The sequence below is a fragment of the Canis lupus genome, chromosome 13 (genome assembly GCF_048164855.1).
Source record: "Canis lupus baileyi chromosome 13, mCanLup2.hap1, whole genome shotgun sequence".
In the NCBI taxonomy this organism is placed as follows: Eukaryota; Metazoa; Chordata; class Mammalia; order Carnivora; family Canidae; genus Canis; species Canis lupus.
This window is the reverse complement of record NC_132850.1, coordinates 50,208,930-50,235,195: the sequence shown is the minus strand read 5'-3', so window position 1 is coordinate 50,235,195 and position 26,266 is coordinate 50,208,930. Positions and strand designations below refer to the sequence as shown.

General features: G+C 35.8%; 1 protein-coding gene across 10 annotated transcripts in view; it reads left to right on the top strand.

The window, feature by feature from the left end:
• LRBA (LPS responsive beige-like anchor protein) overlaps positions 1-26,266 on the top strand; it is a 740,528-nt gene that overhangs the window by 69,178 nt on the left and 645,084 nt on the right. For all 10 annotated transcript variants that reach the window (XM_072773570.1, XM_072773571.1, XM_072773578.1 and 7 more), the window contains exons 3-5: positions 11,315-11,546; positions 11,761-11,861; positions 18,571-18,666. In XM_072773570.1, the coding sequence (XP_072629671.1) occupies positions 11,315-11,546; positions 11,761-11,861; positions 18,571-18,666 (429 nt within the window). The remainder of the gene's footprint in view (positions 1-11,314; positions 11,547-11,760; positions 11,862-18,570; positions 18,667-26,266) is intronic.

Sequence of the window (26,266 nt, the reverse complement as noted above, 5' to 3'; positions counted from 1 at the left end):
TTCAGGGTGGTAAGGTTGGATTGATTGTGTGAACCCCCAAAGATAATGAGCTTTCTCACAAGGGTGGAAGAGTAAATGGTCTGGAAGCAGAAACAAAATTAGGAGAATCTCAACCCTACTTTTCATTGTTTTGTCCAGTGGAGGGTTAAAGAACTAGTAACTTTAAAAGGAGAGAGGTTGTATGGTTGTACCCTCCGCGGTGCGTCAGGTTTCAGTTAAGCACTCTTCTGAAAGGTGAAGATTGTAGGTCATTTGTATACCTTGGAGGTATATCTAAGGTATTGGGAAAGGGTCATGGAGTATAATGTAATGGTGATTGTAGTCAGTAGAGGTAGTGTGTCAGTTAAATTAATAACAGTAAAGGGATGATTGTATGAGAGAGTTATAATGAGACATTGAGGAATGAGGTTATATATTGTTTGGTATTGAAGAGTTTTAAGGAATATAGTCATGTAGTTTAAAATGATAGGAAAAAAAAAAAACCTGGGGCAGCCCCCGTGGCGCAGCGGTTTAGCACCGCCTGTAGCCCAGGGCGTGATCCTGGAGACCCTGGATCGAGTCCCACGTCAGGCTCTCTGTATGATGCCTGCTTCTCCCTCTGCCTGTGTCTCTGCCTCTCTCTCTCTCTCTCTGTCTCTATGAATAAATAAATAAAAAAAAACTTAAAAAAACAAACAAACCCAGTTTTATAAAAAAAAAAAAAAAAAAAGGAAAAAAAAACCTGGAATGTAAAACTTTTTGTGGATCAAGATTTCAGAATGGATGATATCACCTAATGAAGAAGGGACTTAGAAATTACAATGATAAAATTACAACAGAAAGAGGTGTCATTTTTAGCTTACTTTGATGTTAGTTTGGTGTATTACAGAAGGGTAATATTTTAAGTGTATGCTTTTTTTAATTTGTGTATTAGTAGTGTGTTGACAGTTCACCTAGGAAGAAGGACCAGAAGAGGACAGCTTTCCTATAGCTACCAGATGAAAATACTATTATTATTATTATTATTATTATTATTATTATTATTATTATTAATTTAAGACATTAATTTAAGCTGCTTGCCCTTTGTCGACTCTTCTGAAAAAAATCAAGTTGTACAGTTTTATTACAAATTAAAAATGAGGTTCTTAAAAATCTCAACTTGACCATATGTGAAACAATTTAAAAACCTCTAAGGGTATATCGAGAAAAACTAGGTCTTTTTTTTTTTTTTTTTTAAGATTTTATTTATTTAATCATGAAAGACACACATAGAGAGAGAGAGAGAGAGAGGCAGAGGCACAGGCCAGAGGGAGAAGCAGGCTTCATGCAGGGAGCCCGACATGGGACTCGATCCTGGGTCTCCAAGATCTTGCCCTGGGCCGAAGGCAGTGCTAAACCACTGAGCCACCTGGGCTGTGTCCCCCCCCCCCGCTTTTTAAACATGTTTATCATTACAAAGAAGGCACATCTTTAGATAAAAATAATAAAAACTCCATGCTGCGTAATGTAGTTCGTTCTGTTTGTCTAGCCACTGGGCAAAAAGCATGTACTTAAGGTCTTCAGCTCCAATCTTTTGTTCATTTCTTCAGGAATTTCATATTCATTTCTTTTTGTTGGAGGACTGAACCGGATAATAGTATAGATGGTAAGCCACCATTTACTCAACTCAGGCCTGCTCAACCTCAAGAGCAGATGAATTCTCAGCTGGTGGATAGGCTGCTTTTGTCTCTGCCATGGTGGTGGTTAGGGTTTTCTGGGTATCTGTGTGGGTTATTGAAATTGCAGAGGTACTGATGTTGAGATGGCTGCTGACTTTGGGTCTCATCTCCTTGATTTTCCGTATCTTCTTCATTGCCACGTTCTCTAGGCTGTCTTTGGGGAAGAGGACCCCAGCAGGATTATGGTATTTAATCCCGATATGTATTCTGTCTCACTGGTCAACCTTGTTTTGCACCCTGCTGGTCAGCTCCCTCTAACACTTCTCCCTGCACAGGAGGGTTGGAAGACTGTGGTTGGCCCCCGTCGGGTCTCCACATGTAGTTAGTGGGAACCGTTGCTAGCGACAGGGCTGGTTCATTGGGGCCTGGCCTTCGGGAGCACTCTCCCAGCTGTCCTCACTCTCACAGTTTTGGTCATTCTCTGGGTAATTGCTGGGAGGACCCCTGTGAAGGATAGTGTGGATAATGGTTATGGTTGCTGCATATTTACTGCCTTGCACTGTAGCTCTACCAGAGCCTGTGACATTTGCTGCCTCCACCTCCTTTCCTCCTTCAACATCAGACTCCACAGTCTCTCCATCTCCTACACTGGGAAGGTACTTATTACTTTTTTTAAGACTTGATTTATTTATTCATGAAAGACATAGAGAAGCACAGACACAGGAAGAGGGAGAAGCAGGCTCCATGCAGGGAGCCTGACATGGGATTCTGTCCCGGGTCTCCAGGGTCACACCCTGGGCTGAAAGCAGCGCTAAACCACTGAGCCACCCCGGCTGCCCACGAAGGTACTTCTTTATGACAATCTGGTGAACAAATCCATCTTCCTCAGTGTCATTCCTGTTGAAACCATATCTGTTTTTATACTGAACTATCTAATGTTCCCAAAGCCTTCTTTGTGATAATTTTGCTGTCCCTTCCCACAGGCGCATGAGGATGTGAGTCCATGTAGGCTCCTCCTCTGCTCCCTGTGCACTTCCTGGAGGTGTCTGGCTTGGTGTCTGCACAGCAGAAGGTGGGGGCAGTGGCCTTGCTGCCTTGGTTAAGGTCATAATGATGGGCCAGCAGCCGTAGCTGCACCCCCTCACAGTGTGCGATGGTAACTGCGTGGGCAGCGCCATGGTGGGACTTCTCAGAGCTCTCTTGGGTATGTTCTTCGCTCCTGCTAGGGCTCGAACTTGAAGATACTGTTCTTGAAGTGAGAATTTTAATAGCAGGTGAAAGGAAGTTCTTATATCCTCATCTCAGAGGATATGGATTAATTGAGATATATAGTAGTTCATTTAATCATCACAACAACTTTAGGAGATGGGTGCCATTTTCACCCTAGTTCTACAGATGAGGAAGTGAGCCATAGAGAGGGGACTATCCTGCCCTTGGCCTTACACTTGGTATTTGGTAGAATCAGAAGTCAAATCCAGTCTTGCTCCAGAGGATATGCTCTTTAACCACTGTTCTCCTAAGAGGAACTATGTTTCTGAAAACTCTAAAGGTTTAATTGTTTATGGTTAAGGATCTTGAACAAATATAGTTTGGGAGTGACCCATGAAAGTATTTTACTCTCATTAAAATTAAGACATCACATTAAAAGTAAATGTAAGTAATGTAAGTAATGTAAGTAATGTAAGTAAATAATATTTTACTTACATTAAAAGGTAAATAATATTTTACTTATCTGTCATTGGTGATACTTGATACTGTATATCTGTTTTCTGTTTTACATCCTTATTGTGTAGCTTTCTTTCCTCAGTTATGATGGGATACATCAATTGCATACAATTTGATTTCTGTGAGTAATGTATAAACTAAGAAGCATTATTTTTTCATGTCTGATATTCCAGTGCATACTGAGAGGATTAAAATTTCTTATTTTTCCCCCTTCAATTTAAAGAAAATATATATTTACTTTGAAACATGGAAATGTGTTATAAACGTATATAATGTATGATTTTGAAAGTAAAATCTTTTGTAGCCCTGTCTTCCAAGATAATCACCACTAATAGTCTAATGTATATTCCTCAGGCTTTTTCTGTGGACATTCTGTCATACGTAATGCATAAATATGATATGTGTATGTTACGGGTATATAAAATAGACCTTTGGCTGATTGGGAAAATCCTTATGAGGGTGAAACCAAATATCACTATCTTTGAAGGAATTTTGGAGATAAGAGAATACTTGTAAAACTTTATAGAAAATTTAAATTTTATTGAAAATTTCTTATTGAACATTTCAGTGAATTTTTGTACATTTTGTATTTAATTCAGAGAATACTTTCTGGCAGTGTGGAATAGTACATTGCTCTTGTGGTTACTGAATGCATATTGGTAAGCTTCTCTTTCAGCTGATATTGACTGAGGAGTAAGATATTATATTGGCTAACTTTGAATAAAAGGTTGTTGTAAAGACTGATGGTTATGTTGCCATCAACATATTGAACTTACTTTCTTTTCTTACCTTCTTCACAGTAAGGTAAAGCCTTACTGTGTTTGCTCAATGTTAGGAATGATCTTGAATTATAAAGTAAGCTAATCTCTTACTATTCTGTATTTTGTTATTTATTACTTATATACAGTAAAACTCTGCCATAATAGGACAGGTGGAGTCTAAAAATTCAGTTGTGTAAAATTTAGGACGGGGTTATCTCAAGATTAAATTCAGTAATTTTTGTTTGTGTTTTAAAAAGCTCTTATTTTTATTTATTCATGACAGAGAGAGAGAGAGAGAGAGAGAGAGGCAGAGACACAGGCAGAGGGAGAAGCATGCTCCATGCAGGGAGCCCAACATGAGACTCGATCCTGGGTCTCCAGGATCCCGCCCTGGGCCGAAGGCGGCACTAAACTGCTGAGCCACCAGGGCTGCCCGCTTAAGTAGTAATAAATATCAGTTCACAGCTTCTGTGAGTCAGGAACTTGAGAGCAAATTGGATGGACAGTTCTGGCTTAGGACCTCCCATGAGGTCGCATTTCAGATGTTGGCTAAGGTTGCAGTCATCTGAAGGCTAAATGGGGCTGGAAGACCTGCTTCCAAGCTTCTTACATGATTGGCAAGTTGGTGTAAGCTATTGACAGGAAACCTCAGTTCCTCTCCAAATGGGCCTTTTTACATAGCTGCTTAAATATCTTCATGACATGGTGACTGAATTTTTTTCTTAGAATGAGTAATACAGGGGAAGCCATTAAATTCTTAATGACCGAGCCTTGAATGTTACATGTTATCCGGCTGAACTCTCTTGGCACATTGCACAGCCCTAATTAATTGCGGGAGGACATCTTTCTTACTGGACTTGTAGACTGGATTGTAGAGAAAGGGACAAGACAGTTTGATTACTTTTGATTGTTCATACTTTCTTTTCCCCTAAAGTAATCTTAAGATGTCTGTTTCCTTGACTAATAATTATATTCTGTGAATCATAGAAAGGAACTTATGAAAAACAAATAGGTTGCTTTAAACCATTCACTTGAAAATTTGAAAGACCTATCAAATGTTTGCCTAAAACATAGATAATTCTATTATATTCATATTATCTTCAAGAACACAATTATATTACATTATCCAGTGTTTCTCAAAAAAGCTTTAGAAGATTGTCATTTGAAAAGCTCTTACCTCGGGACACTTGGGTGGCTCAGTAGTTTAGTGCCTTCGGCCCAGATCCGATCGAGTTCCATATTGGGCTCCCTGCAGGGAGCGTGCTTCTCCCTTTGCCTATTTCTCTGCCTCTCTCTGTGTCTCTCATGAATAAATAAATAAAACCTTAAAAAAAAAAAAAAAAGAAAAGCTCTTATCAGAAAAAAGACAAAAAGAAAAAAGATTCCATTGTCAAGTAAATTTTGGGAAATCTATTGGTTATATATCTTTTTGAGACCTGTAATATACAGTAGCATATCTTTGGGAATCCTATCCTGTAAACATCTCTAGCCTTGTTTAATCCAGTATTTCACAAACTTCATGGAAAGCTTTTGCTTAATATTGCTTTTGTAGACATAACATGTAGTTCAGTGAAATTTTTGAATTCTTATGAAAGGTACAATGAATGGTGTGAGAGAAGATGTTACTTGCTATTTTTTAGTAAACATGGGGATTTTGAAAACTATAAGGATGATAGTTTATTATCAGTAACATATGCTTTTTTGGCTAATTCATAGATACTGAAGTTTTTCTTTTAATTTCCTTGTATTCAATGACTTTGTCATCTGAATTCTACATTGTTGCCTCTAGTGGGAGGACCTTAACTTTTCTCTTACCTTTGATCAAGTGGCAGATGATTTGATATATGTATTTTTAAGATTTGCTTTAAACTTTAGGTTTATTAAGACATTCAGTTAAATTCACCCTTTTTAGGTATATGGTTTTATGAAATTCAATTTGACAGATGGATATATTTGTGTATCCAGTACCACAGTCAAGATACCAAAAATTTCATTACCCTACCAAAAGTCTTCTTTTGTTTTGTTTTTGTTTTTGTGGTTAATTCTGTGCCTCTATCCCTAGCCCCTAGAAACCACTGATCCAATTTCTCTCCCCATACTTTTGCCTTTTCCAGAACTTCATATAAATGGAATCATATACGAGGTGTAGCTTTTGTCTAACTCCTTTGATTTGACATAATGTTTTTGATATTAACTTGCATTGTTAATGGTATCAGTAACTTGTTCCTTATTTTTGCTGATTAGTGTTCTGTTGTATGGTTGTACCACAACTTGTTTATCCATTTACTAGCTGGTGGACATTTGAATGTTTATAGCTTTTGGTTATTATGAATAAAGCTTCTGTAAACATTTATGTACAGATCCTTATGTGGACAAATGCTTTATGAAATGGGTTGTCAGGATCCATAGATCTTTCTGCTCTGTTGTATTCAACATGAAACTTATGACATGGATTCAAAGATAGCTATTTTGCAGTTAGAGGAAAGAGGAAAGTAGCAGAGATAAGTCATGTTCTTTCCTTTGACAGTAATAGCACAGACATTGCACATATTACTACTTGTCCTCATTGGTCACAATTTGGTGACATGGCTGGTAACTTCAAGGGAATCTGAAAGGTTAAATTTTTTTTTTTTTGCCTGGGCCTCATGTGCCAAACTAGAAACTCTTATTATGGAAGAAGAAGAAAATAAAAATTGAGATACATTACAACCTGTGCCACAGCATTGTAATTTCCCCTCAACTTCTCCCTATTAATAAGTTTCTAGTGACTGTAAACATGTATAGGGTCACATTCACTTAGGAATGGATTCCTAGGGATAAATTGGATACCTTGACATTAGCACTTTTAAAAAGTAAATACATTTTTGAAGGATGCACATAAATAAAAGAAGCTTACTCTTTACTTGGCTTGTTTTATAAATGAATAGACAAGTCTAGAGATAAAAGATGATTTGTCTCAAGACGTAGAAAATCTAATTAGGGGAATAAGCTGTGCTTGTACTCTGTGCAGTTTTTCTGCTCTACCTTACTCTGACCCCATCTTTGAGGAAAAATTTAGCAAGATTCCAGGGGAAATATTGCTTTACTTTGAAGTATTTGAAGTACTAGAATTTTCTATATTATAGTCTTTCCAGTTTTATAAATCTTCTGAAAAGAAGATAATTATTTTGGTCCATACGTATTTCTTGATTTTCTGAAAATACAGGTGATTTAGGTTTAGTGACATTTAATTTTAGCTTAAGGTATTTTATTACTATAACTACTGATGAAAGTAATCATCATGCCCAATTAAAATCTTACATCAAAACTTGTGAAGGTTTATTTGAATTCTTTGATATGCTTTAAAATTTCTATAATTCTGTACATTAAACTATAACCTATAGAAAGCATGTTATGCCACCCTGAAGGTTGCTATAAACATTGTTTATGAAGTTCAGGCCAAGACTAAAATATGTTGAAATGGAGAGTTGTGAAAAATGTTCTATATACCATAGGAGACCAAATCATGCTAAAATGCAGAAAAAGACTATACATCAGTTTCTAGGCTACATTATTCAAAAAAATACAACCATAAAAAAGGTAATAAGATTACATTTTCACATTTCACGGCTAGTAAAGTGCATTAGGCTGCTCAGATATTCATAACTTACTGTGACATTTGGGAAGATTACATTTTGTAGTGCAGAGCCATTACTACAGCTCAGATAATAACTAGCCAATGCCTAGACTTGGATTATGATCCTTGTCATTGAAAACAAATTTGTGTTTTGAAGGTTGATCAGCTTCAAATAACTATTAGAAAGGGTTAACATGACATACTGTAGACCCTGTGCATGCTTTTTAGGTATAATAGATATGCATGTATATAGTATATCAAATATGCCACACATTTGTGTGTACCAATTTCTGCCATCAATTTTCTCCTGGAAAGGTATATTTTATAATATTTAAAGCAATGGAGAAATATTTAAAACACCTGTCCGGATACTGCTCTCACAGTATAAACTCAATTTAAAAGCTGGTGAAATATTTGGGTTTTTTTGGAAATTACTTTCAAACATTAATTCTGTAGTTTCTTGGAAGGGTGGTTACTGGTGGAAATAAACACAGATTAAAATGGAAGATTGATGTGAATAATATTAAGGTGAAGGTAGGGTCTCCTAAATTAGTTGCAACTAGATTTTTGACCTGTTTAGACCTGTGTGGAGTATGTCCAAACATGTATGTACTAAAAACTCTCCCTTTGTTTTCCCCCCCCAGATGCTCCGTTGCCTTTTCAGAGGCAATCACTGTTTAGTTTGTTGTATATCATTCTTACCTATATGCCTATATATTACATGTTTTGGACTCAAATTGTAGCATACTGTTCATATTTTTTTCCATCTTGATTTTCTTACCTAAACAATGTATTTTAGAGATCTTTTTCATGTCAAGTGGAGCTGCCTTAATTCTTTTCATTGGGTGCATCATATCCCATTATATAGTCATATACAACTTTATTAACTATTACCTGACAATGTTTTTTTGGGGGATTGTTGCTTTTATTTTCTGTTCAAAGTGTGTTAAAATGAAGTTCTTGTATCTAATAACATCACTGCCTAAATGTATCTGTAGAATAAATTTCTTGTTAAGGTAGCTATTTGTGTGTAGTTCCTCTATTTAACATAATTCCTTTGAGATTGATTGATTGCAAGAGGAGATTGATTAATATTGGTAACTGTGTCAGTAGTTCCAATACCAAATACTTTTCTCATTTATAGTAATTTTTCACTTGAAATACTTGGTTTTCCAATATATATCACAATCTCAAAGTAATTATAATTTAAATTCCTCCATTCTGGTATTTATGTATTGCTGTCTTTTGACTAAATATATCTTCTGTGCTTCCAGAATAATATCAAATGATAGTGATTACATCCTAATCTTCTGTCTGACTTTCATGAGACTCATTCCAGTTTTGCTATTTGAGCATGATGCTGGCTTTTCACATGTGATTGATATATTTTATTAAAGGAAGTCTTTTACAATTAATAAATGTAATAGAGTATGATGGAAATATAAAACCATCATTTAGCAATGCCACTGTAATAAGAGTTGCAGGTAAAATCTATCAATGGATGCATAAAACTGGAATACACTATTTGGTTGTGTCTTAATCTGTTATGAGCTATTGGATTTTATTTGGCAAAATATGACAATAACCAAGATACTTGCATAGTCTCAAGGTGTTTTTCACAAGATGTATAATAATTTAAACATGAAATATAGTAACTTTAAAATGGAAAGAATCAGACAAACACTATCTTAAACAAGTGATCAAAATTAACTTTACCAATAGTGAGGAATATTTACATTAGGTACCATTGAAATGATATAGTAAGGACATAAGTCACTTCTGGGATACTTTTGCTAAAAATGCATAGCCTGAATTTAAATTTGAAAAAATATCCATATTGGAAGAATATATAAAATATCTGGCAAATATGCTTCAAAATATGCTTCCAAGTCATGAAACTTAAGGAATGCCTGTGTAACAGTCTCAATATGGAGAAGACTAAAGCATATGGATGCTGATCATGGGTCAGAAAAAAGGCCTTTAGTGTGACAGGTGGCAGCATTTTAGTAAGATCTGTGGATTAGTCAGTAGTCTTTTATCAATGTTAATTTTATGGTTTTAATGATTTTATTGTGATTCTATAACATACATTGGGAAAATGTGGGGAAAAGATATACAGGAATTCTATACCATTATGCAACTTTTTAAAATTTGAAATTATTTTAGGATAAAATGTTAAAGACAGAACAAGCAGATAATATTTACAAAACCAAATAAAGTGTTTTTATGTAGTTAACAGAAGTTTTGGGTGGACAAGGTAACTAAATGTGTACTTTACAGCCAGGACCATGTAGCTAGAATTGGCCCAGGGACACCAAAGGGCCCTTTTAGCAGAAACCTAGCTCTCCTTTCCATATGCTAGGTGTTACTGATGATACAAAGAATTGTACAATCAAATCTCTGCCAGAGCTTTTTCAGAAGAATCAAGTGCTTTTACCACTGCACTAGCCAGGAATTCCTATCTCCATAGCAGATGCCTCATGTTGTTCATTTTTCTATTTTTTCTTTCTCTTGCCAATCAATGTGTATCTTGGCAGGACCTGGGAAACATCAATCCTTGGCTATAAGGAGTTTTAATTGATTTTATTCTGAACTTTCTCTGCTTTTTTGAAGTAAACTCCATTTGGTTATATGTTATCTTATGAGATGTTGCCTTTTGTTTTATAAAGTTCAGTTTCTCCTAATTCTTGACCACTTTTTGGGTTTAATGCATAATGAAAACCAAGACATTCAGAAGGATACGAGTGTAGGTGAATCATGTATGTAATATTTGTGGCAGATATCTTTTAGAAATATAGTTAATAAGGATAGTTCTACAAAGGTAATTCTAAAAGTATTTTCATTCCTTTAAACAACTGGGATTTGTTAATATTTAAAAATACTCTCCTCTGTGTGAGAGCTTGCTGTGGGTAAGATGGCATTAAGGTGATAGATCAGTATATCTTTATCTGGATGGATTTTTTGATAGTATCAATGAAATAAATTTTCTTGATTAGTACTTTGGGTGTATGATTACATATAAGTTATCCTAATTATTGACAGGGAAGGAAAGAGGATCACAATCGGTAGGTAAAATAAACTAGGAATTTGGCAAATATAAACTCTTAAGTTCTGTGTCCACTTTGAGCAGTTTCTTTCACCTTTTCATTTCTGTTGTGAGCTGGTGTTTTGTATAAATAGCAAAGCACCTCTAGGTTGCTGTGGATAGTTCACAGAGTTCATAATTCATAAATACTGAATTAGAAGCAGTTATAGCTTCTATAGCTATAGTTAAAAATTAGATCTTTATTGTTATCAGGGCAGTAAGTAGTGATTTACCTAAGACATCCTGTGTTTGTTTCTGTTGAAAAATACTTCCATTTTTATATTGTAAGTCTTCCTTGACTTTGTGCTATCTTAACTTGAGGGTTTCTTTAGAAGCTTTAATCTTTAGAGCTGTGTGTGTGTGTGTGTGTGTGTGTGTGTGTGTGTGTTTATGGACCCTTTTGTTGTAGACGGTAGAGAAGATTAGGAGTGTGTTCAAGTTATATCAAAAAGCACTAATGTTTTTAATTCTCCCCCTCCCCTTTTGGAAGTTGGTAGGAGGGCAGTTTGATTTGGAAATGAATTTCATTATCCAAGAAGGTGAGAGTATCATCTGCATGGTGGACCTATTAGAAAAATGTGACATTACTTGCCAAGCAGAAGTCTGGAGCATGTTTACAGCAATTCTGAAGAAAAGCATACGAAATCTTCAAGTCTGCACTGAAGTAGGCCTTGTTGAGAAAGTGCTTGGGAAAATTGAAAAGGTTGACAGTATGATAGCAGGTAAGATTTTTTTCTGTAGTACAGTGGATATGAAGAAATAAAATTTGATTCTTAAATACTGTATTTCTCTTATTAATATTTATTTCAGAAATATTTAAGCATCTAACATGTGCATGGAACTTTAGTGTTCAAACTCTTAAATAAGCACAGTATATTTTAATTGTTGAAGAAATATAAATTGTTTAATTGTTTTATTGTTTTCTTTCGTTTCCAGATCTTTTAGTTGACATGTTGGGAGTGCTGGCTAGCTATAATTTGACAGTTCGAGAACTAAAGCTATTCTTCAGTAAACTTCAAGGAGATAAAGGACAATGGGTAAAAAAACTGAATACTCTTTGATAATTGAAAGTATCCCTCTCCTCAAACACATTAGTGGCCTTTAAACAACTCTTATTATTATATTGGGGTAAATGTCAAATTGAAGGGAAGAGATTAATTAAAATAGTGTTTAGGTCTCTATAGCTACTTTTGATATGATCCTGACATAGGGGCAGACTAAGAGAACTGGGTGTTCCAGGCAGGGTAACGCTTGGCCCTACTTCAAATTGTTAGTCTTCAAATATACATTTAATATTTATTAGAGGTAAAGGGTAAGGACAGAAAAGGAAAAGTGTTAGGTAGCAACACCTAGATTCTGTTGACCTGAGTAGTTTAGCTGGAGTCCTTAAACTTGAATAACCCACTCAGCGAACACAAGTTACTCAGTTAATTGGGTCTGCCTTCCACAGATTCAATGTAGTAGTCCTTTTCAATGAATAGAGTTAATGGTCAACTTATTTTGAACTCCAGGTGTCTTAGCAAACTGTTTCTTCCTACCACTTGGTTACTTACCTCTTAGAGGAATACTAATCAATATTTTCTCCATTTTTGTTGCATTTCTAGGCTTATTTTAGTGCCCTTTGAGATCATTGCCCACAGCACTACTCACCACACCTGAACCTTAATATAGCTGTGTTGGAATATATCTAAATTGGTACTTTGCAATTGTACTTAGTTTATTGTGTTAAAGTGGCTAGACTTGAGCTTCTATGTATCAAGCTATAGTTTTCTTGCTACTTTTAAGATTTCATCATTGGGGGTGGACATGTGATTCTTGATCTTAGGGTCTTGAGTTCAAGTCCCATGTTGGGTGTGGAGCTTACTTTATTTTTTTATTTTTATTTTTTTAAAGATTTATTTATTTATTCATTCATGATAGACAGAGAGAGAGGCAGAGGCAGAGGCAGAGACACAGGCAGGCTCCATGCAGTGAGCCCGATGTGGGACTCGATCCTGGGACTCCAGGACCGTGCCCTGGGCCAAAGGCAGGCGCCAAACCGCTGAGCCACCCAGGGATCCCCCTGGAGCTTACTTTAAAAAAAAAGATTTCACATAGATTATTACCAATTTTATTATATTTCTTGGTATGCTTTACCTTGTGTTTATTCTGGTATCTGTGTGTTTATAATATAATTTTCAGCAAAATTGGGAACATTATGGTCATTATTTCTTCAAATAATTCTTGTCCCTGCTTGCTTTTTCTGGAACTCTAATTACATGTATGTTAGCTCTCTTGAATGTGTCTAGTAGGTTACTAGATCATTTCACTTTTTTTTTTTTTAGCCTTTTTTCTTTGTGCTTCATTTTAGATTGCTTTTATTACTGCATTTTTAAGGTAATTGCTCTTTTCTTCTGCAGTGTGTTGATTCTCTCCAGTTAAATTTTCAGATTTCAGATTTTTTTAATTTCTAAATCTCTTTATTTCTTTTAAAAAGTATCTTTTATTTTCCCTTATTTTTATTTAAATCCTTAGGACTGTTGAACATGTTTATAATAATTGATTTCATATTGTTTTATCTACTAAGTCTATCATCTTTATCATTTTCTAGATCATTTTTCTACTCACTGATTTTACTTCTGCTTATAGGTCATATTTTCCTTGTTCTGCTGCTAGTGATTTTAGATCCAGTGATATTAGATAAGTGGATTGTTCCTTGTTGAGTGCTGGATTTTGTCATATCCCTTTTCAGATTTTAGACTGTTTTTGAAGACAGATAAATTATTTGTGCAATGACTTTACCTGCCAGGGTAGTTTAAAAGTTTTCTTTTGGTCAGGTCTAGATTAGCTGTTTTTCTAGGGCTAGTTTAGCCTCCTTCAGGCCTGATTCTTTTAGGGTCTCTGTGAATGATCTTCAGTCTCAGATATGAGATAAGACGTAGTCTAAGACTGTGGTCTCTACACAGTGTCTAGAAGGGCTTCAAATAATTTTTGGCCCTATAGTAGCTATGGGAATTCTTTTACTTAGAGGTGTTAATATCTTGGCCTTACCTTGTTCAGTTTTATGGTAGGCTTGAATAGTTTGGTATTAATCCAAGGAGTCAGTGCAGATTTTTGGAGCTTCTTGTCCACATAGCTCTTTTCTTTTTAGTACTCTGCCTTGAAGCTTTTATCTACTTCAGACTACCCATATTCCAGTTTGTGCCTCATCAAGTCAATGAGACCTTCAAATTCTATTTTGTTTCCCTCTTCCTATGCAGTGATAGAAATTACATCCTGGTAGAAAATGGGGTAATCTCATGGCTCATTTTGTTTCCTTTTCTGAAGTATAGTCTTCAGCTACCTCTTCCATGTCTGAAGATAGGTTTTGTTTCATACATTTTTTCCAGCATTCTTGTTGTTTATGGTGAGTTGATAAGTCTAGGTCGTGTTACTGTATCATGTCCAGAAGAGGAAGTACAGATCTTCTTCAGCTTACAGTGGGGTTGTATCAAAAGTTGAAAATGCATTTAATACCCTACCCAACAACATAGCTTAGCCTAACCTATCTTAAATGTGCCCAGGACACTTATATTAGCCTACAGTTGGGCCAAATGATGTAACACAAAGTCTATTTTATAATACAGTGTTGAATATCTCATATAATTTATTGAAAACTGTATTGAAAGTGTAAAACAGAAAGTTTGTATGGGTATAGAATGGTTGTGAAGTGTAACCCTTGTGATTGTGTGGCTAACTGGGAGCTGTGGCTTGCTGCCACCACCGAGTGTCATAAGAGAGTATTGTACTGCATATTGCATGTCACTAGCCTGGGAAAAGATCAAACTTCAAAATTCAAATATTACTTCTTCTGAATGCATATAGCTTTCACATCATTGTGAAGTAAAATCATAAATTGAACTGTCAGAAGTCAGGGACTGTCTAGATACTGCTTTCATTTTACTTTTGATTTATATTCAGTGTATTTATTGTGAGTATATAATTAATACATTTCTGTTGGTGAATATAGAAAACTCTGAGAAAATAGCAAAGGATATGAATAGATGTTTATAGTCTTAGAAATCCTACAACCAAATAAACACAAAATCACTAATAATTAGAGATGTTCAAATTAAAACAATATTGATATGTCACTTTATTAGTATTAAGGATTATAAAGTTGGATAATAGCCAATATAGTTGGGGGATAGGATTATTTTATTTAATTTTTCTTTCTGGGGAGGGTCAGCATTTCTATTTATTAGCTGATTCACAGCTTTTCTGTGTTTCAGCAAGTTAAGTCTGCATCAGTAGTTGAAACAAAAAATTATTTGATTCACTAATTATAGTTTGAGAACTGTTTTAACACCAATAGTAGCAATGTTAGCACAAGATAGACCGTAGCCTACATTTAAACTAGATTGAAACAGAATTCTTTAAGTCAAAAAGGGAGGGATGCCTGGATCACTCGGTTAAGCATATGCCTTTGGCTCATGTCACGATCCCAGGGTGTTTTCCATTGGGCTCCTTGCTCAGTGGGGAGCCTGCTTCTCCCTCTGTCTGGTACTCACCCAGCTTGTGCTTTCTGACAAATAAATAAAATCTTTAAAAAAAAGTTTAAAAAAATCAAAAAGGACATGGCTATGCCTAAGTGACAGAATTGATGGGATTGATGTCTTTACCCTTGTCACTTGCTATGATGGGCACATTAGAATATTGAAGTGTAATAATAATTACCATGACCACATGATTGCATCTAAGTTCTGAGGCTTATGTGAATGTTAGCTTACACATTTTGTAGTTACATGCATATTTTGATTTTGCCTATTTCAAATCCCATCTTTTGTTCCAGTTTTTACTTTACCTTATTTTTTTTCCAAATCTTTTTTTTTTTTAAATTCATTTTTTATTGGTGTTCAATTTACTAACATACAGAATAACCCCCAGTGCCCGTCACCCATTCACTCCCTTTTTTCCAAATCTTTATTTACATTGTAGTTAGTTAACATATAGTATAATACTGGTTTCAGGAGTAGAATTTAATGACTCATCACTTACATAAAACAAGGTCAGGGTTTTTTTGAACCTGTGTGCTAGTGGTTGGAATGAACACTCATTTAACCAACCTCGAGTAATCTACCACTACTTAGTCACATAAATTATAGCCATATCCAGTGACTTGGAAATTCTCACAGTTTCATAAGGAAATATGCATGAAAGTGTTCACTGAAACATTATTTTTGGTGGCAGTGAATTGTCACCATGGAGGCTTATCATTAGGAGAGTAGACTAGGTAAAATGTATTGGATACATAGAGTAGATTATTATATAGCAGTTAGAATTCATGTAAAAGTTAATATAAATAGATGCAGGAAGCAGGAAGAAAGAAACAGATTCAAATATCTAATCCAATATTATTTAAATTACAAGTACAGTCACACAAAAACATTATTGAAAAAGATTAAATATGTTCATACAGTTGCTTATGTGATTGGCAGTAGAATGAGAATGGGTTTAGGGCATTAAGGGAAAAAATAATGAGCTGTTAATAAAATGAGCAAGGCCTTGGGGTGCCTGACTGGCTCAGTTGGTGGAGCATGTAACTCTTGATCTCAGGGTTGTGAATTTGAGCCCCACGCTGGGTGTAGAGATTACCTAAAAATAACATTTTAACACCCTCCCCCAAACCAAAGAAGTCCTCAGACATTCATGGAATGGTTCTCTAAATGGAAATGCTATAATATTGTATTTCTGTTTTTGACTGCAGAGTTATTTTTGGTTACTTCATTTTGGAATTTATTTTAAAAATCAATATGATTCTAGTTATTTGTTATTACACTTTTATAATTGAGCAGTGTGGCTAATTGAAAAAATTTTGATCACTTAACATTTAGGTAAAAGATTGCTGGACTCTTTTAGACATTTAGTAGATAGAGCAGATACCAAATAAGATGAAGGCAAGCCAGTGATTTAATTTGTGGTGTGACCCTATTTAGAACTTTTTAAAAAAAGATTTTATTTATTTATTCATGACAGAGGGAGAGAGAGAGAGAGAGGCAGAGACATAGGCAGAGGGAGAGCAGGCTCCCTGCAGGAGCCCAATGTGGGACTCCAGAGACCCCAGGATCACACCCTGAGCCAAAGGCTGATGCTCAACCGCTGAACCACCCAGGTGTCCCTGTTTAGAACTTTTAATGAAGAAGAATGTACTACATTTTATCCTGTTTGCTTCTAAACTGATTAAAATGACAATGTATATATGATTGTTGTTTACTTTTCCTTGTAAATAAATCTTTTTCATTTTAGCTGTTGGTTGTTTTGTATATTAGAGGAGACTTGTAGATCAAAGAGGCATTAAATAAATGTAATGTTGGGAATCTCTGGGTGGCTCAGCGGTTTAGCGCCTGCCTTCGGCCCAGGGCATGATCCTGGAGTCCCAGGGTTGAGTCCCACATCAGGCTCCCTGATTGGAGCCTGCTTCTCCCTCTGCCTTTGTCTCTGCCTCTCTCTCTGTGTCTTTTTTGAATAAATAAATAAAATCTTAAAAAAAATGTTACAACTTTTTAAATATGTTATGTAGTAAAGGTAATACTGTAGAATAAAACGACAGGGAGATTGGATCCAGTCTCAGAGGTCAGGGACGACTGCCATGAGGAAGTGACCATTAAGATGAGCTCTAAAAGATAGGTAAGCTTTATTTAGTTAATAGGGGAGGGAAGTAGGCCTAGTGAGAACATTTTAAGCACAAGGAATAGTTTGTGCTCAGGCCCTGTTGTGGGAAGAAGGCAGAAAGAGCTTTGTGGGTGGAATGCAGAGAGAGGGAAAGATGGAAATGCAGAATGAGGCTAGTGAGGTAGATATAGTATCTTGTGGGCTATGTTAAGGGTTTTGGTCTTTGTTTTATTTATTTATTTATTTATTTATTTATTTATTTATTTAAAATATGGATTTCTTTAATTTTTTTAAAAATTTTTATTTACTTATGATAGTCACACACACACACACACAGAGAGAGAGAGAGAGAGAGAGAGAGAGAGAGAGAGGCAGAGACATAGGCAGAGGGAGAAGCAGGCTTCATGCACCGGGAGCCCGATGTGGGATTCGATCCCGGGTCTCCAGGATCGCGCCCTGGGTCAAAGGCAGGCGCTAAACCGCTGTGCCACCCAGGGATCTCTGGTCTTTGTTTTAAGAGCACTGGGAAGCTATAGGAGAAATAGCATAAAAGAAAGGTGAAAGTGTAGTGGTTAAAAGTATAGACTCTATAGTTAGAGTCAGTTTTGATCAGAGTCTTTTCACTTGATGCCTATGTGACCTTGGACATACATACATATTCCTCTGTCTCAGAGTCCTTCTCTATAAAATGGGATGATAATAATAGTACTACCTCTAGGGTCCTTATAAGGTTAAAATATTTTTATTGTTTCTTTGAAAACAGTCTTTAACAGTGTAATATAGGAAACATAATTTGTGAAATTAAAAAGTATTTTAAAGAGGGATGGGTAGTGGGTTGATATAATTTGTAATTTTAAAACTATTTTTGCTGCAGTGTGGAGAACTTACAGTTGTCAGTGGATATTGGCACATACTTATCAAACACCTCATACGTTCTATCATATTGCAAAAAATGGCATAGAGTACATTTTATGTTTCTTTGAGATAGTGAAAATAATATGCTTTTTCTATGCTTTTAGCTAACAGCATTATTTGGTTATTCTTGAGTATATTAAAAGTAAGTATTTTTGTTTATGGTGAATTATATGTTTAATGCGTTGTTAATTATTTTCATAGCCTCCACATGCTGGGAAGTTGCTGTCTGTGTTAAAGCATATGCCTCAGAAGTATGGTCCTGATGCCTTTTTCAACTTTCCAGGAAAGAGTGCTGCAGTAAGTAAATTTTACTAAGGAAATTTCTTGGAGTTCTTTCCTTAGCTTCCAGAAAGTACAGCCCTGTAAACTTACCCTGACAGGTTCAGTGTTAAGTAGAAACTTCTTTGAACAGCTTAACTTACTCCTTATAGTGGGTATTTGTGTTACTTTTCCCTGTTGTAAAGGTGAAGAAATACAGGCTCAGAGAAGTTAAGAAAGCTGCCCATTTATATAGCTTGGGACAACAATGGAGTAAGAACCCAGTTCTTTTGAACATAAGTCATGTTGTCTTTAGAATTTATCTCTACATTCTCAAATAGATGTTTATGTGTGACACTTTCACTTTCTATCTTACTAAACATCTTTCTTCAGCCTTATATTTCCCCAAAGGGTGTTTCTTTTGCACCTCCTGTTTAGAATGAGAATAACTCTGAAACTTTCAGGCAAGTTTTCCTGATTTGTGAGTTTCCAAATTATATCAGTTTCAGCATTCTTTTTATTTATTTATTTATTTATTTATTTATTTATTTATTTATTTATTTTCAGCTTTCTTATAAGCTGTTAATCAGTTTGTAAATAAGACATTGGGAGTAATATCTGCAGTGTTTCAAAATGTTACAGGAGTGCATTGTAAAATGTATATATGTTATTTATGGAAGCTTTTTTACCTCTTCAGATTGCATTCCTCTGCCTGTTACTAGCAAAAATTTTTTTGGAGATATTTCAGCCTGTGCTTTTTCTGAGATTGTCTTTTGTTTTTTGTTTTTTCGTTGTTTCTCATAATATCTTATTTGCTTTTTAGGCCCTATGTAGTCAGGTAATGCCTGCAGAAAGAAAAGAGTGTTTTAAAAGGACTTTTGTGATACTGGAATGTTTTACATACAATACACAGCTTTCTTGGGAAAGTTTGTTGCTTGGATTATTTTTCCTTTATAATTTTTCCTTATTAGGCATTGTAGATTTGAAGCTTTCCAGGATAACTTTACTTTCTTGGCATTGAGCCTGTGATTTGCTTCTAATATAAGAAGTAGTCTTATGAGATTAACCTTTTTAAAATGCATGTTATAATTTTTTATTTATTAAGTTTAAATTCTAGTTAGTTAACATACAGTATAATATTCAAGTGTACGATTTAGTGATTCAACAGTTCTGTACATCACCTGATGCTCATCCAACAAGTGCACTCCTTAATCCCCATCACCAATTTAACCCATCCTCCTGCCCCCCTGCCTTCTGATAAACATCAGTTTGTTCTCTATAGTTAGGAGTTTATTTCTTGGTTTGTCCCTCTCTTTTTTCCCCAGTGATTATTTATTTGGATTCTTAAATTCCCCAAGTGCATGAAATCGTATGGTATTTGTTTTTCTCTGACTTATTTTACTTAGCATGATACTCTGTAGCTTCATCCATGGTGTTTGTTATTTTTTGTGGCTGAGTAATATTCCATTATATATATATATATATATATATATATATATATATATATAATATTTATCATACCACATCTTTATCCACTCATTAGTGGATGGACATTGGGATTTTTTTCAAAATTTGGCTATTGTAGATAATTCTGCTATAAACATCAGGGTACATGTTAGTATTTTTCTATTCTTTGGGTAAATACCCAGTAGTGCAATTGCTGGATTGTAAGGTCGTTCTTTTTTTTTTTAAATTTTTGAGGCCCTTCCATACTGTTTTCCAGAGTTGCTGCACCAGTTTGCATTCCCACCAGTAGTGCCAGATGGTTCATCTTTCTCTACATCCTTGCCAACACTTATTCTTTCCTATATTGTTGATTTTAGCCATTCTGACAAGTGTGAGGTGATATCTCATTGTGGTTTTGGTTTGTATTTCCCTGAAGATACATGATGTTGAGGATCTTTTCATTTGTCTGTTGGCCATGTGTATGTCTTCTTTGGGAAAATGTCTATTCACATTTTCTGCCCATTTTTTTAATTGGATTGGTTTTTGGGCATTGAGTTTTATAAGTTCCTATATATTGTAGATACTAACTTTGTATATATGTCATACACAGATATCTCTTCCCATTGAAGGTTGCCTTATAGTTTTGTTGATGGTTTCCTTCGCTGTGCAGAAGCTTTTTATTTTGATGTACTACCAAAGGTTTATTTTTGCTTTTGTTTCCCTTCCCTTAGGAGATATATCTAGAAAAAGTTGCTGTGGTTAATATTGAACAGGTTACTGCCTGTGATCTCCTTTAGGATTTTAATGATTTCCTGTCTCACATTTAGGTCTTTCATCCATTTTGAATTTATTTTTGTATATGGTGTAAGAAAGTGGTCCAGTTTCATTTTTTTGTATGCTGTTGTCCACTTTTCCCAACGCCATTTTTTGAAGAGTCTTTTTTTCCATTAGATAATCTTTCCTGGTTTGTGGAAGAAACAAATGATTGACCACATCATTGTGGGTTCATTTGTGGGTTTTCTAGTCTGTTCCATTGATCTCTGTGTCTTTTTTTTTTTTTTTAAGATTTTATTTATTTAATCATGAAAGACACACACACACACACACAGAGAGAGAGAGAGAGAGAGAGAGAGAGAGGCAGAGACACACAGGCAGAGGGAGAAGCAGACTCCATGTAGGGAGCCCGATGGTGGGACTTGATCCTGGATCTCCAGGATCAGGGCCTGGGCCGAAGGTGGTGCTAAACCACTGAGCCACCTGGGCTGCCCTATGTGTCTATTTTTGTGTCCGTACTATACTGTTTTGATCACTACAGCTTTGTAATATAACTTGAAGCCTGGAATTGTGATGCCTCCAGCTTTTCTCTCTCTCTCTCTCTCTCTCTCTCTCTTTCTTTTGGATTTTATTTAATAGAGTGAGAGAGCGCGCATGCAGGAGCAGAGGGAGGGGCAGAGGGAGTAGAAGCAGAGTCCTTGCTGAGCAGGGATCCTGGGGACTCCAGGATCATGACCTGAGACTAAGGTAGACTCAACCAACTAAGCCACCCAGGTATTCCTTCAGCTTTGCTTACCTTTTGCAGGGTTGCTTTGGCTATTCAGGGTCTTTTGTGGTTCTGTATGCGTTTCAGAATTCTTTGTTCTAGCTCTGTGAAAAATGCAATTGGTATCTTGATGAGGATTGAATTAACTCTAGATTGCTTTAGATGGTATAGATACTTTACTAATATTTGTTCTTCTAATCCATGAACATGGAATGTTTTTCCATTTCTTTGTGTCATCTTCAATGTCCTTCATTAGTGTTTGATAGTTTTCAGAGTATAGATCTTTCATCCCTTTGGCTAGGTTTATTCTTAGGTATCTTAATATTTTTGGTACATTTGTAAATGAGTTTGATTCCTTAATTTCTTTTCCTGCTGCTTCATTATTGGTGTATAGAAATGCAGCAGATTTCAATACACCGGTTTTATATCCTGCGACCTTACTGAATTTATCACTTTTGATAATTTTTTAGTAGAATCTTTTGGGTTTTCTGTATAGAATATCATGTAATATGCAAATAGTGAAAGTTTGACTTCTTCCTTGCTTATTTGGGTGCCTTATATTTTTTTGTGTTATCTGATTGCTATGGCTAGGACTTCCAGTTCCATGTTAAGTAACAGTGGTTTGAGTGCATATCCCTGTCTTATTTCTGATTGTAGAGGAAAAGCTCTTAAGTTTTGACCCATTGAGGATGATCTTAGCTGTGAGTTTTCATATATGGCCTTCATTATGTTGACATATGTTCCCTCGAACCTTACTTTGTTGAGCATTTGTGTCATGAAAGGATGTTGTACTTCATTAAATGCTTTTTCTGCATCCATTGAAAGAATCATATGGTTTTCTTTTTAAAAGGATTTATTTATTTATTTGAGGGGGGGCCAGGGGTGAGAAGGGGCAGAGGAAGTGGGAGTGAGAGAGTCTCAAGCAGACTCCTTGCTAAGTGTGGAACCCGACATGGGGCTTGACCTCACGACCCTGAGATCATGACCTGAGCCGAAATCAAGAGTCTGGTGCTTAACTGACTGAGCCACCCAGGCACCTCAGGATTATGTGGTTCTTATCCTTTCTTTTATTAATATATATCTTATTTTTTGATTTGTGAATATTGAACCACCCTTGCAGCCCAGGAGTAAATCCTGCTTGATTGTGGTGAATGATTCCTTTAATGTACTGTTGGATTAAGTTTGCTAGTATTTTATTGAGAATTTTTGCATCCATGTTTATCAGGGATATTGGCCTGTAGTTTTCTTTTTTAGTCAAGTTTTTTTTTTTTTAAGTTTTTATTTATTTATTCATGGGAGACACAGAGAGGCAGAGACACAGGTAGAGACACAGAGAGGCAGAGACACAGGTAGAGGGACACAGGTAGAGGGAGCTCCCTGTAGGGAGCCCGATGCGGGACTCGATCCCTGGACCCCGGGGATCATACCCTGAGCTGAAGGCAGATGCTCAACCATTGAGCCACCCAGGCGTCCCTTAGTCAAGTCTTTATCTGGTTTTGGTATCAGGGTAATGTTGGCCTTATAGAATGAATTTGCAAGTTTTCCTTTCATTTCTATTTTTTGGAATAGATTGAGAAGAATAAATATTAACTCTTCTTTAAATGTTTGGTAAAATTCACCTGTGAATCCATCTGACCTTGGACTTTTGTTTCTTGGGAGATTTTTTATTACTAATTCAATTCTTTGTTGGTTATTGGTCTATTCCAGTTTTGTATTTCTTCCTGTGTTGGTTTGGTAGTTTATGGTTGTCTAATTTGTTGGTATATAGTTTTTCATAATATTCTCTTATAATTGTTTATATTTCTGTGATTTTGGTGGTTATTTCTCTTCTCTCATTTGTGAATTTACATATTAGGGTCTTTTCTCTATATAAGTCTGACTAGGGCTTTAACAATTTTATTAATTTTTTCAAGGAACGAGCTTCTGTTTTCATTGAACTGTTCTCTTTTTTAGTTTTTATGTATCATTTATTTCTGCTCTAATCTGTGTTAGTTCCCTTTTTTGCTGGCTTTCAGTTTCATTTATTGTTTTTTTGCTCCTTTAGTTATAAGTTTAGGTTACTTATTTATATTTTTCTTCCTTGTTAACGTAGGTCTGTATTGCTTTCTACTTCCCTCTTAGTCCTGCTTTTGCTACATTCCAAAGGTTTTAGACTACTGTGTTTTCATGTTCATTTTTTCCATATATTTTTTTGTTCCTTTTTGATTTCCTGGTTGACCCAGTCATTGTTGAGTAGCATGTTCTTTCACCTCCGTGTATTTGGTCTTTCCACATTTTTTCTTGTGGTTGACTTCAAGTTTTATAGCATTGTGGTCAGAAAATATGTGTGGTATGAACTCAGTATATTTGTATGTGTTGAGACCTGAGTTGTGACCTAGTATGTGATGTATTCTGGAGAAAGTGCCATATGCACTCGTAAAGAATGTATATTTTGCTTTAGGATGGAATGTTGACGGAATGATGAATATATCTGTTAAGTCCATCTGGTCCAGTGTGTCATTCAGAGCCATTGTTTCCTTGTTGATTTTCTGTTTAGATTATGTCTCAATTGATGTGAAAGGGTGTTAAAGTCCCTTGCTATTATTGTATTATTATCAATTAGTTTCTTTATGTTTGTTTTTAATCGTTTTATATATTTGAGTGCTCTCATGTTGGGTGCATAAATGTTTACAATTGTTCTTGTTGGATTGTCCCCTTTATTATGATATAGCGCCCTGCCTCATATCTTGTTATAGTCTTAGGCTTAAAGTATACTTTGGTATAAATATTGCTATTCTGGCATCTTATGATTTCTTTTTGCATGATAAATGTTTCTTCATCCTCTCACTTTCAGTCTGCAGGTGTCTTTAGGTCTAAAATGAGTCTCTTGTAGGCAGCGTATAGATGGGTCTTGAGTTTTTTTTTTCTTTCTAAAATTTTTTTTTCTAAATTTTTATTTAAATTCTAGTTAGTTAATACATAGTGTAATATTGGTTTAAGGAGTAGAATATAGTGATTCATCACTCAATTCCCAGTGTTGGAGAACCCTGGGCTCAGTGGTTTAGCACCTGCCTTCTGTCCAGGGCATGATCCTGGAGACTTGGGATCGAGTCCCACATCAGGCTCCCTGCGTGGAGCCTGCTTCTCCCTCTGCCTGTGTCTCTGCCTCTCTCTTTCTCTCTCTGTGTCTCTAATGAATAAATAAATAAAACCTTTTAAAAAAATACCCAGTGCTCATTGTAACAAGTGCCCTTCTTAATATTCATCCTCTGTTTAGCCTACCCCCCATCCACCTCTTACCATCAACCCTCAGTTTGTTCTCTATCCTTAAGAGTCTCTTAACATTTGCTTCCCTCCCTCTTTTTCTTTTTTTTTTTTTTTTCCTTCCCTAAATGGGTCTTGCTTTTTATCCATTCTGACACCCTGGGTCTTTTTAGTTCTTTATTTATTATTATTATTATTATTTTTAGAGAGTGCATGAGTGGCTTAAAGCAGGGGCAGAGGGAGAAGGAGAGGGAGAATCTCAGGCAGCACCATGCCCAGCCCTGATGCTGGGCTCAATCTCACAACTCTGAGATCATGACCTGAGCTGAAATTAAGAGTTGGATACTTAACTGACTGAGCCATCCTCTTTATCACTGTATTTTGCAAATTTAAGTATAATGTCTTGGTGTTGTCCTGCTTTTGTTGATTTTGATGAGAGTTCTCTGTGCCTTCTGTATCTGGATGTCTGTTTCCTTCCCTAGATTAGGGAATTTTTCAGGTCTGATTTCCTCTAATGAATGTTCTGTCTCTTCTCTCTCTTCTTCTTTGGGACTCATATAATAAAAATGTTATTATTTTTGATGGAGTCACTGAGTTCCCTAAATCTGTTCTCATGTTCCATAATTATTCTTTCTCTCTTTTGTTCAGCTTCATTATTTTCCACTAATTTACCTTCTGTATCACTTATTCATTCTTTTACTCCCCCAGCCTTGTGTTCATTGCATCAAGCCTGTTTCCCATCTCCCTTACTGCATTTTTCATTTGTTTTTTTTTTAACTCTTTTCTCTTTTAACTCTTTTATCTCTTAAGTGTCTCCCTGAAATCTTCCATTCTTTTGTCAAGTCCAGTAAGTGTCTTCGTTATTGTTATTTTAAATTCTCCATGAGACACATTACTTATATCTGTTTCCCTTAGATCTCTCTCTGGGACCTTACCTTGTACTTTTATTTGTGATGAATGTCTCTGTCTTGGCATTTTATCTAAGTCTCTGCCTTCTTATGTTAGAAAAGCCCATTATGTTTCTTGCTTCTGAGAGTAATGGCTTTATGAAGAAGAAATCATATAGTGTCCAGGGCCTGGTGCTTCAGGTAGTGTCTCTGGTGTGTGCTGTGTGCATTCTGCTGTTGTGTTATGGCTGCTTTGTCCTTTAGGCCATTCATCTGCAGAGACTCTCCTTGTCTGAAGTGGCAGTGTTTTGTCCTTGGTCAGAATGTGGCGAGTTTTAACCAGTTGTGTTCTGGTTGACTGTTAAATGAGACCTGATGGTACTTCCACTAGAACTAAAGTCCTGCAGAATTCTCTGGTTGGAAGATGTGGTGTGGGCAGAGGTTTCTGCTGTTCCTTTGGGGGAAGTGGCCTGCCTTGCTGGGACTGAGGCCTGCTTGACTGAGAAGAGCAGTACCGCCAAAG